Source organism: Mytilus trossulus, chromosome 9 (assembly GCF_036588685.1).
Source record: "Mytilus trossulus isolate FHL-02 chromosome 9, PNRI_Mtr1.1.1.hap1, whole genome shotgun sequence".
NCBI lineage: Eukaryota > Metazoa > Mollusca > Bivalvia > Mytilida > Mytilidae > Mytilus > Mytilus trossulus.
This window is the reverse complement of record NC_086381.1, coordinates 34,047,193-34,060,586: the sequence shown is the minus strand read 5'-3', so window position 1 is coordinate 34,060,586 and position 13,394 is coordinate 34,047,193. Positions and strand designations below refer to the sequence as shown.

The window sequence follows — 13,394 nt, the reverse complement described above, 5'->3', positions numbered from 1 at the left end:
TCAACTATTTTTTTGTCTAAAAATTGTTTTTCTTTTTCCGTTTTACAGTTTCCTTTTATTCAAAACAGCTCTATGATATCTGAAATCATATTCATTTCTGAATTTGTAAATATTAAAACATGTTTTTTAGGAGAACAGAAAGTTTTCCATCCCAGTTGATGATTGTTTTGTTTTTATTAGAAGCTGTCATACATATGTATGAGTCAGAGAATAGTTAAGTTTTTTCAAGGATTGTATTGGTGATGTACAAGGTAATAAACAGAGTGAAACTCATTGTATTCTTGAATTCTTTCATATTTCTCTTGTCAATACCATTTAAAGCAGACTATGCAGTATGGGTTTTGTCATTGTTGAAGGTCATATGGTTACATATAGTTGTTAACATCCACATAGGTTTTGTAATTGTTGAAGGTCATATGGTTACATATAGTTGTTAACATCCACATAGGTTTTGTCATTGTTGAAGGTCATATGGTTACATATAGTTGTTAACATCCACATAGGTTTTGTCATTGTTGAAGGTCATATGGTTACATATAGTTGTTTACATCCACATAGGTTTTGTCATTGTTGAAGGCCATATGGTTACATATAGTTGTTTACATCCACATGGGTTTTGTCATTGATGAAGGCCATATGGTTACATATAGTTGTTTACATCCACATAGGTTTTGTCATTGTTGAAGGCCATATGGTTACATATAGTTGTTTACATCCACATGGGTTTTGTCATTGTTGAAGGTCATATGGTTACATATAGTTGTTTACATCCACATAGGTTTTGTCATTGTTGAAGGCCATATGGTTACATATAGTTGTTTACATCCACATAGGTTTTGTCATTGTTGAAGGCCATATGGTTACATATAGTTGTTTACATCCACATGGGTTTTGTCATTGTTGAAGGTCATATGGTTACATATAGTTGTTTACATCCACATGGGTTTTGTCATTGTTGAAGGCCATATGGTTACATATAGTTGTTTACATCCACATAGGTTTTGTCATTGTTGAAGGCCATATGGTTACATATAGTTGTTAACATCCACATGGGTTTTGTCATTGTTGAAGGTCATATGGTTACATATAGTTGTTTACATCCACATAGGTTTTGTCATTGTTGAAGGCCATATGGTTACATATAGTTGTTTACATTCACTTCATTTTAATTTTTATGGATAGTTATCTCATTGGCAATCATAACACATCCCCTTATTTTTATATTGAGCAAAAATTCATAGTATTCTTCAGCATTCAGATAGATCTACAGTATAAACTTCAATTCTCATTGAAAATACGTTTTTACATCACGAAAAATTTGTCAACAATATCAAAAACTTGCTTGTTAGCTATTAGAATAGTTTTAAATTTGTTTAGGAGACCAACAAACAGATTTTACTGACGACTAATAAAAACGATAGCTTATGTAAACAAGTAATTTGCATAACTAATGCATGTTTACTCTCAGGGGTGGAATTTACGCTTTTTTGTGTACTGGTCAGCCGGACCAGTGGACTGAAGATCTACTGGTCCGGCTCTGAATCTACTGGTCCTGCAAAAATGACATGCATTTGACAAACACTTATATAAATGCTAGATATTTACTTTTATTTTCATGCTTTCTTTAAAGTTTGAATGATTTTCCATGCCTTTGATTCTGCAGGTGCTTTCCTCTCCTTTGTTCCGGTAGATTGTTTGTGCCATTTTTTTAATGTGATTTTTTTTTTGTCCGACAGTTTAACTCCTTCCAAAAACTGTTTTGAAGAATGTTCACCCGAAATATTAATTAATTTTATCAATTGTAATATTTAATTGATTTCACAGGTAAATTGTTTTGTAAACAAACTGAGATTGCGGAGCAATCAGTCATTTTTAAGTTCTAGTGGTCCGGCGGACCACCTGCTGACAAAATCTACTGGTCCGACGCAAATTCTACTGGTCTCGGACCACCGGACCAGCTCTAATTTTGACCCCTGTTTACTCTATATGATAACCATTAACAAGGATGTGTTTCTAAAACAGAAACTTATCCAGCAAGTAATGAGGAAGAATAAATTAAATCTACACTACATAAGTTTTACAGTCACCAACACAATTAATTATGATTATTTATATATCAAATGGAATTATATGTGACTGCCATACAAGTGAGAGGTTAAGCTAGCTATAAAACCAGGTTGAAGCCACCATTTTCTGCATAAGACAATGCATGTACCAAGTCAGGAATATGACAGTTGTTTGATGTGTTTGAGCTTTTGATTTTGCTATTTGACTTTCTGTTTTGAATTTTCCTTGGAGTTTGTTATTTCTGTGATTTTACTTTTGACCTTTAATAGGATGTGTTTGTGTCTGAACTCACTAATGTTTTCACAGTCTTGTTCAGACTAGAATAATCATTGGATCTGTAGTGAACTGATTGTGTTTGTGTCTTAACTCACTATGAACATTTCCATTCTTCTTCAGATACCAGAATGATAACAGCTATTCAGTATGTGTCTACTAACTTAATCACTGAAGAGACATGTATTGTTGTTGAAATGCGCATCTGGTGCAAGAAAAGTGGTACCGTTAATTTTATTCATCTTACCAGGAGAGCATGACCTGACAACCACTAACCAGAATGTGGTCCCTTAGTAAGTCTTAACAACATGACCATATGTCTTATGAGCAACTCCTCATTGTCTACTTACTATATCTAACACCATAGATAGATGACCTAACAGCAGCTCTCCACCATGTGTCTCATCATCTATACAAAATCTATAGGCATCTCCTGTCTTGTCTGAGAGTAACACATACTTTTCATCTTTTGTGAAGGTCAAGGCTGTGCATCTTCTTGGAACTGGTCTAAAAATATAAAAAGAAAAAGATTGAAATGCTATCAAAACATACTTCTAACAAGAGAAAAAGATTGAAATGCTATCAAAACTTACTTCTAACAGAAGAAAAAGATTGAAATGCTATCAAAACATACTTCTAACAAGAGAAAAAGATTGAAGACATACATCTCTTTTGACAATGTTCAAATTTCAGAGATGATTTTTTTTGAAAACTATTGGGTTGTCCCCCTTTGCATAATTATTATAATGCATTCTATAGAAATTACACCTATTTGGAAAATGATCTTAATGGCAAGACATACTAAATTTCTTCAGACTCTGTTTTCTTGTGTGTCATGAGAAACTATATACTTTTGAATGTATTAACCAAACATCTAGTTTTTAGTGTTGTTATGTTGTTAGATTACTGTCTCATAAATAACCTCAATTCTAAATAAGCAAAATTCAAAGACTACATAATTTCAAAAGAAATTATACAACTTGAAGGACTAAACATTTGCAGTACATTACACGACTAAATAACCAAAGCAAATGCTTAACTAAATCAAAATAATTGATGATACATCAACATCTATTAGGAGTATATGCTCAAAACTGCTTCATACCCTTTTAAACACTTCACCCTTTAAACAATGGATCAAATTTGAGACACTATATATCAATTTAGATGTCTATAAAAGGCAATACATATTTAACAGATAAAATGTGTTTTTTCACGGTTGTATCTATGTTTGGATGACAAACGAAGCCACAGACATATCATTCTTACTGTCACATTCACAATCTATCAAGCTAAACCAAACATACATTCAAGCATCTAACTGAAGTCAACTTAAACGTTTGACTGATGCAGATTACGGTTCTTGTCAGCAGACAATGTAATCAGCCATTTTTTATTATTTGAGTTATACAAGAACAGTGGGTTAATACCATTAAATAATAGTATATTACTGTGTTATTTTTTCTCATGATCGTAAAATGTCAAAAGTTCAGCATTAAGAAAAGTAGGAGGTGACAGCTGGATAAGATTTATAAAAACAATTATCCCTCAGAGTTTGGTCTCTTCATGCACTTGCATATATTCCCTTAAAATGGAACAAAGCATTTATTTTCAAGGGCAATAGCGTTGTCTTTTCTAAATTTTGAGTAATTCATTTCACTTTTTGTATGTTCACTATGGAGCAAATCAGTGTCAACATTTACCAAATAAGTTTAAGGCTAAGCCTAAGTCATGTATATATGCTGTAAAACTTAACACATATTTATCAATTTCTATATATTTCTTGGTTGCTAAACATCCAGTTAAAAATATAAAATGTAAATTGGCAGAGAACCGAGTTTAAAACAAATTAAATAAAACATGTTTTTAATAGCTGAGAAGATGTCACTAACGAAGTAGAAATGAAGATAGTACACTAAAGGAATTTTGTTAGACGCTTAGTAATTACATTTGTGTATAAACAGCATAATAATCAGATCGGCTCATCGAAAATGTCGATCGTTTATTTACTTGCAGCTAAAATCTGATCAAACTTATCGTACATTAATTAAAGAAATAGAAGTTGGAAGATTGATACAGAGCCATCAATCAGGCATAGCTTTTTGTCTGATCAGCACACTCGGAGGTCAGCCATGCTATCCACTTTTTCCATTTCATCTCCCCAATACATGCCATTCAAAATGCTCGTAATTTATATAAATCAAAATCTTATTAACCATCGTGGCATACAAAGGAGTTTGAAATTTATTTGTTTTATTTTTGTGCATTTTCATTGTATATTTGTCAGAAATGTCATGTAATCTTCATTCGTCATTTAATTCCAAGTGGGTGGGTGCCAATCAAAAAAAAAAAAAGAAGCTCCAGACAACTGCATGAAAACAATGCTCCATCCTTTAAGTAATACAACTTTGTTAGTTTTTTCTTCCACAGAATTTCAGTTAAAAAGCCTCCTTTGCACTTACATTGATTGATTGATTGTTGTTTCCTTAACCTTCATTTTCATGTTTACATTAATATTGAATTAGTTTCAATTGAGTTGGACTAATAAATAAACAGACATAAAGTACATTTATGCAGTTATCAAGAAACCAGAAATATATCAAAACAAGATTTTTTCATGTGCAATTGTGCATGAAATTTTATTTAATAATTCTTTATCATCTATCATATCATAATTACGTGTAAATTGTTTAGTTTTTCTGCATTCTGTTTCTATAATTGGTATTTTGTTTGAGACAATTCCACTATAAATAATTCAAGTATTTTGAATACATATATCAGTACAGCCCACCAGCATCATTTCAGAACTTCAACCTTATACCCACCAGTATATTTGATTCCTGAACGTTTATAATGATAAAGAATTAAAAGTACACACTCATTAATGTTTTATATAAACAGCATGTATTACAAACTATTTAAAATTGCAACATTTTGTTACAAAATATACCATTTATTGTAGTCCAACTTTCCTGCTGTCTGATCCTCCTGTTGGAAAATTATATTTGTCTAGATATATTTTGGAAACCGCCTATCATTTCATCTTTTTGACATTCAGTTTCAAATTACTGGAATGGCATAGTTTAAACATTTACTCAGTAAAAAATGAAAACACAATAAATTGCATGCATGCACAGCACTTTTCAAAGTTTATCTTCCTTAGGCATGCTCAAAGTCAAATATTAAAAAAAAAAAAAAAACAAGGATGCATAAGAACCAAAACAGTGGTAGAGCTATATGAGTGAAAAGGACCTAAAATAGCCAATTCCATCTAAGGTCAACTTTGACAAACAGAGTTATCAACAAATTTATGGTATAAATTTAATTAGGTCCTGATTTTTTATTTTTTATTGAAGTTAAATCATCATACATGTAACTTGCTTTTGTTTGTCTTTGTAAAGGTATGGACAACATACAGAGGATTTTAGGTGTCCTTGTGTGATACCTGATTTCTACATGTGTATTATGAATACATTTTGTCATCATCAGGCCTTTTATAGCTTACTATATGGATAATGGTACGCGTTTTGCTCATTATTGAAGGCTTATGGTGGCGAGTTGTTCATATCATTATCCCAGATTGTTGCACCATTGGCAATCATGCCACATCTCCTTATCTTAAAAAAAACATTTATCTTTTTGCTAAAAGATATTTGTGGGTATTCATTTCTATTCATTATCATAGTATGGGACAGATTACAAGGGTACCAACTTTTGTGAATTTGTAAGTATCATGTAGCAAAGTTTGTTATTGCCAGAAACAGTCTCCATGCTCAACCACAAGACCACCAGCACAGGCTTATAACATTGTGTTTGGGCTGGTAAAATTCTCCCCTACAAGCCAACAGAAGCCAACTAAAACCTTTGTAAAATTGAGCTTCCTAATCCAGCATGTGGATTCACAATAAATGTTATAATGACAAGCCCTAACTTCTGTAAATGCTAAATATACAGAGAACACTTGAATAACCTCCTACATATTTAATGAGACATTTCCTTGAATATTTTACACTGCCAAGAATGGCTATGATTATAATATCTTGTAGTTTTATAATCAAGACATAAAAAAACAAAACCACCAGAAAACTGCTAAATTCAAGGCACTTCAACTTGACAGTTTCAAATATTTCATGTTAAGATGGACATGAAACCTTATAGCCTAATTATTAAACTAGCACGGTCATGTAGAGAAAAAAAATAGTTGCCATTAATAATGTGCTAAGCTGGTTCATAATGTGTCTATATAAGGATGATTAGATTGTGCTTAAGCCATTGTAAGACTGATTTAACTAGGCTTCACATTCCTATAGCGATTCACAAACAGAGCTCGACAAAACTTCAAAGATTTATTACTGAGGCTCATTTTAGGAGATTTCAAATTAATTTCTCTTGTTTTTCTATCTTCAAGATCAGTTTTTATCTTGCTTAATTTTTTCAGACTTTTTGAAATGCTATGGAAAAAACTGGAAATGAACACACCATCCATTATTTGACAAACGGCCAATTATTGTAATTTAATACCCCACAAATCCCTGTCATTGTTATAGCAGCTTAGTGCATTAAGACACAAGCGCAAACACTAAGAGTTAATTTGTTTCTTTCAGGCTAACCTTTGGTATTTGATAAAAGACAATAATGTTTCTGGCACTCAACTGCCATACACAAAGTTAACCGCTTAACTTCATACCTGAGATAACAACTTAATTTTTACCTTAACGAGGTATAGATGCAATAATTGCAGTAATCGTCCTCTAGCAGGAAGAAATGATTCATTTGAAAATTTAAGCCATTAAAGTACATCGTTTAGGAAAGATGACAAAAACATTTCCAACAAAAAAGGCCAGTTGTTAATGGTAACATAATATCTGCCAGAAACGGGATGAATTATTCACATTTTAATGTGCAAATGGAACATAATTGATGCTACAAATAGACTTAAGATATTATAATTTTCTCACTATATAAAACTGTGTACCTGTATAAAGGTTAATGTGGTTTACTTTGATTTTTCGCTGTTCATTTTATCCTGTAATCAAAGATGTTTGGTTTATTTTAATTAAAAGGCTTTTACTGGAACAAATGTAACAAAGTTTAAATAGAGGGCTGATTATATTAATTTTCTATAACTACACTTAATTTTTCAGTAAATGATATGTTCTTCTATGGTAAAGTCCACATTATGAGTGGCTATCCTATTTCCATGCTTAAAGGTCTAGGACTTCTAGTCCCAAATTGATATTGACAATTTGAATATTTGATGTGTTGAATAAATGGATGAAACATATTGTGGATTATGTCATGAATGACAGGTAGAATAAATGGAGGAATGGATGAATAGATGAAATAGATAGATAAGCAGTCAACAGAAGTAATATGTAAATGAAGGAAGAATAGATGGCAAAGGCAATAAATATATAGTGGGTCTCATTGGGGTCTAAGCGTGACGCGGGATTGCCTATATTTTGTAAGCGTGACACGTGAAAGTAAAATAATTGTGTCGTGAAAATGGGAAATGAGGTCTAGCAGGACCCTGGAAATGACAAAATAATGGGAGTTGCTAACATACATAGTGTAAGCGGGATACAGGAATCTGACAAAACAGTAAGCGGGATCTGGGATCGGAACCCCCCAATGAGACCCCCATAGATGGTTGAATAACAAGAAATAAGCATTGCCTTATAATAGATTGATGAAAAATAAAGAATGCCCAGGATGGATGGATGGATGGATGAATGGATGAATATGTTTAATTATTATGGATGGACAATGGAAACAGGGGAAGAATGGATGAATACTATGAAGGATAATGCTATAAGTAAAGGATACTAATTTGCCGTTTCAGAATCTAATGCATTCTGGGTAATATATCCAAAAGCGTACACCTAAACGTTATGATTGGTCAAAAACGTTCAAAACAATTGAAATTAAACCAATGACCTAACATTATTTTCATATTGGTGTACGAAAACAATGAGTTTACCCATAGTCCTCTAGTTTCTGAAAAGGTGAATTGATGAACAGATGGATCGAAAAATTGGATTGATGGATATGTTACATAATGTATGAATGAGCTGGATGCCAGGATGGACAGGAATACAGGTTACATAATGTATGAATGAGCTGGATGACAGGATGGACAGACAATTTCCAAAATGAAAGGAGACTTCTCAAACATGCCCTATTAGATAACAAATAAAATGTATTCTAGTAAATAGATACTCAAACATTCCATTAGATATAAAGGATGAATATTCTAATTCTATTCAGAGGAATACAATTTCTCTTATGTGGGAAAGTTTTGTTCAAAACAAAACAAGATTTATTCTTCCTTGAAATTTGCAGGACAATAAAATTAATTAAGTTTGTTATGTTCAATAAATGTATCTTTTTAATACAGGTAATTTGCATAAATAAGAAATTACTATTATGATCACAAAGAGATGAAATAATCCAATTTTTCCCATCCATTGATATTGACATGCAAAAATATTCTAGATTTTATAATAAATTCATTTAAGAATTCAATACTATCAAAAATTCTAAAGTTCTGTATTCAAAACAATACAACTTGGAACCCTTTTACCACTAAACCATAACCCACAAATTATAATGATCAAAAATACAATTATTCGTAAAATTCATTATTATATAACTTAAATTACAGACCAAGACCCAATAAAACCTTGCTTCATCATCTTATTCAATAATTGTAGTAATATCACAATGTTACGAAATCTTTTCAATTTGATCAAAGCTCAGCTGGGTTGGTTTTGTAGGTTTGAATACAAGTAGTTAACAGCTTACAAGAGCTTAAAACCATATGTTGGTAGATTCAACAAATCCCTCAGCTTCAGAATCTAACCAATTAAATACTATTGTTTGACAATGAGCCCTCACAATAGAAAAATTTTCTTTATAAAATGGGCTCTTTAACACTCGTTACAGAACAAACATAGAACAATTACACTCCAACATCATCAATATATTGATCTCTTCTATAAGTAAATATGGAGCGATTTCATTTAATACCAATTGTTCTATTATAAAAACATTACTATGGTGAAATAATTATTGATTTTCGCCAATTATAACGTAAACAATGGCTTAAGACCTCAAAAACCAAAAATTTTAGACTAAAACTTCAGAAACATTTTACGATGTGGTAAATCATCAGTGGTCATTGTTTGTCGTAACAAAACCCTAACTACTGTTAAATGCTTAATACCATTCTTCTTTTGATAACGCTAAAACATGTTATACCACTTAAAGAGATGTACATGTCCGAGCTGAAAGTTTTCTACAAAATACAGGAAATCAGCGCTTTTGAAAACCATGAAGCTTGCCAATGTTTATTTCAGTCACCTTGGAAACCTATTATCTCTCCAAACCTGAATGAAAACACCATTATTAATTTGTGTTTGCTGAATACATTTGATAAAGTAATAGCTAACAGTACCAAAATTAAATTTGTCATTTAAAATCATTTTCTACAAGATAAAATGGTTATGTCAGACATGAAGAAAATTACAACGTTTACAATTATCAAATGGTGCGGAGAATTTTCTCACAGAAGATACGAGTCTCATAGAATGGTAATGATCCTTACTGACACGATTTCTAAGGGGAAAAGAAATAATGTTTTCCGACTTCTCCTTTAATATTTGTGTCATTGAACATTTTAACCATTTGTTCTAATTATCTGTTTGCGAAAAACCTCTCCAATGAAAATTTCCTAATAAAAACTTTTAATACTAGTGTCGCAAGCAAAAGATTATTTTTTTTTATAAGTTTTGTGTACCTGGTACATCTAATCTTAATCTACTGTATGTAAATCACAAAAAATGATTCCTAATTTTCCCTCAAACTCAGTGTTTTGATATATAAAACCACAAAACATTTAAATAATAAATGAAAGAGGAAATACAAAAAGACAATGCAACAGTTCAATATGTGATGCTTCTAAAACATTTATGTAAAATATATTATTGTAGACAAAATAGGTCAATCTGAAAATAGGAAATGTGGTAGGATTGCCAATGAGACAACTTTCCATAGCTGACCAAATGACACAGAATTTAAAAAAATAACAAGTATAGGTCACCATGCTGCCTTCAACAATGAACAAAGCCAATGCTGAATTTGAAAAATAAATATTATACCATAGTCAATCTTTTCATGGAAATCCCCAAAACCATTTGAACAATTGCACAATACAAGTTATTTACTCAACAATTGTAAAAATCCTGCAAATCTATTCATTGGTTATAAGTTACTTATAGAGGATGAGTAAAACCTGTCGAGTGTGATCCTGATATCATTTGGACAGACTGGTTGACACGCTCAATTACTATCTACCCAGCTAATATATCATAGGTAGTGCAAAAAGTTAACATTAAAGAATATAAGTATAAATATTTTGCAGTGCTTGCTGATTTAAAAAAAAAATCCATCCAATCTACGAGCTACAACATTTTGTCACTGAAACAATTTATGTAAACACATGTTTGAATAATTTGACAGAGGAGTATTAATTTGACTCTACCCATTTGACAAATGAGGGACTTACATCACTATATTTCTAGCACTGTATGAACTGGTCAGTTCTAAATATAAAGGAAGGTTTAACAAGATTTCTAACCTCGTTGGTCATCTGTAAGTAAACTGACACATGACAACCTCTTACGCAAACTCTCCAAACTGCCCACTACTAAATAAAGCCGAAAATTACAAGGTTTATTAACAACACAGCCTAAGACTGACAGGATATTAAATTTACAAGATGGATATAAGCAAATGGTCATGTTTGATGAGAAATATTGGTAATTAGGAAGCCTGCAATTTGAAATCCACGAGAGACCTACCACTGACATTGTCTTTCCATGACAGAATTGGTTTGGCATCCTGCCAACTCAGCTTATTGCACATCTTGAGTGACCAGAAACTTAATTAAACAGTACTGGGTAACATCATTTACTTCTGGTCTTTGAATAACATGACCATTCAGAACACCTTGTCCATAGCTATATATAACATGACCTAAATAATATCAGGTTCTGTGTACTGTATTCAGTTGTAATCCACAATTATATTAAATTTCAAATAATTTTCTAATTCTAAAGGGGTCAGTTGTCGTTTGTTTATGTGTTACATATTTGTTTTTCGTTCAATTTTTACATAAATAAGGCCGTTAGTTTTCTCGTTTGAATTGTTTTACATTGTCTTGTTGGGGCCTTCTATAGCCGACTATGCGGTATGGGCTTTGCTCATTGTTGAAGGCCGTACGGTGACCTATAGTTGTTAATGTTTGTGTCATTTTGGTCTTTTGTGGATAGTTTCCTCATTGGCAATCATACCACATCTTCTTTTTTATAAGACTTGGTATTACTGAAGCATTTTCTACCTTTTCACCATTTATTTGTCTAAGGAATGATGTATGCTGGTAAACACAATAGTTTTTATAATTTACTTTCATTTTTCATCCTATATTAACCTGAGTAAAGTGTCCATATAAAAGTTAGAAATCTAGTTAACAGCTTTTGGTGGAGGATGGATATATGATATATGATATATTTTCTATATGTTTCTATTATAAATGGATATACCGTAGTCATGGCTCTAAAAATAAACATCCAAGTTTTGATAGTGGTAACATTTTTATCAGGATATTTTTTTATGTGATTTGGGCTCTACAGTGTACAATACAAGATCAGCATATTAAGCCGAATTTAATAAAATTGAGAATGGAAATGGGGAATGTGTCAAAGAGACAACCGCCAGACCATGGAAAAAAACAACAGCAGAAGGTCACATGTTTATAAGCTTAGAAATAATGGCTTGTTATAGGGAAGACATATAAACAGAATACATTATTCAGATTCTAAGTGGAAAGTAAAATAACAAAAATACTGAACTTCAAGGACAACTCAAAATGGGAAGTCTGTAATCAAATGGCAAAATCAAAAGCTAAAACACATCAAACAAATGGATAACAACTGTCATATAACCGACTTGGTACATGAGTTTTCTTATGTAGAAAATGGTTGATTTAACCTGGTTTTGTAGCTAGCTAAACCTGTCACTTGTATGACAGTGGTTTAAAATTCCATTATATTGACAATGATATGTGAACAAAACAAAAGTGGACCATGCATTCTTTTTACTTCTCCAAATTGCTGTATGCTTAAGCATAAACAATAAATAATGTTTTACAGTCTCTGGTTTAATGCAGCTAAGGATTTTATTCTCATCAACTCCTGAGAGGGAGAATCATATTACACCAGAGAGGCTGAGTAAATCTGTATAGTTTGAGTATTCTTAAACATTGATGTTTCATCTCTATTTATCTATATTTCCCTGTATTCTAACTTTTGATATTTTGCCTTACACACACCGACTCAATGCTCCAGTGAGATAATATAAGTCTCATGGTGTCTTTACTCAATGTTAAAATGACTACACTACAACCAAATAAACCCTTTTTAGTCTCCTTTAGTGCTGAATCAATTAGTCTTTATCAAGAGTTTCCAGAACTTTTAGCTGACTAAACCAGCTCCAATCACTACCAAAATCTCATCTAGGACAGACAAAACATGTATATTTTAGACAAACAATCACAAATGTGTTTATGACTCGTAAATTGGGCACAACATTTTGGTTCAACTACTTTTCAATTATTCTAATTTACTGTGGATTCATAATTATTCTTTAGATACCAATTCTCTTAGATTTCATGGGAAAAGCTAAACCACAAATTTATGTATGCAAATTTGGTTTGACCACAGAATTTAATATCTCCAAAAATATAATTTTCCCTCAATCCACGAAAATTGGTTTTCACAAAAATAAATGAATCCTAAGTAATTTGTGGTAAAAATATTTGTTGAGGACTTGACCTAACAGAGTAATCTCCATCTACAAATGTTATGTTTTCTACTGGTATATAGATACATAAACCTAAGATATTACCACAACTTAAAATCAATTATTAATAAACTATGTCCATCATGGGGGATTGAATATGTATTACATCACAAATATTAACTCCATAAATCTAT

At 31.7% G+C, this 13,394-nt stretch overlaps 1 protein-coding gene across 1 annotated transcript in view; it reads right to left on the bottom strand.

Annotated features, from left to right (window-relative positions):
* LOC134685622 (tRNA (guanine-N(7)-)-methyltransferase non-catalytic subunit wdr4-like) overlaps nucleotides 1-13,394 on the bottom strand; it is a 69,863-nt gene that overhangs the window by 22,561 nt on the left and 33,908 nt on the right. Inside the window, exon 4 of the mRNA XM_063545544.1 lies at nucleotides 2,691-2,847. Within this exon, the coding sequence (XP_063401614.1) occupies nucleotides 2,691-2,847 (157 nt within the window). The remainder of the gene's footprint in view (nucleotides 1-2,690; nucleotides 2,848-13,394) is intronic.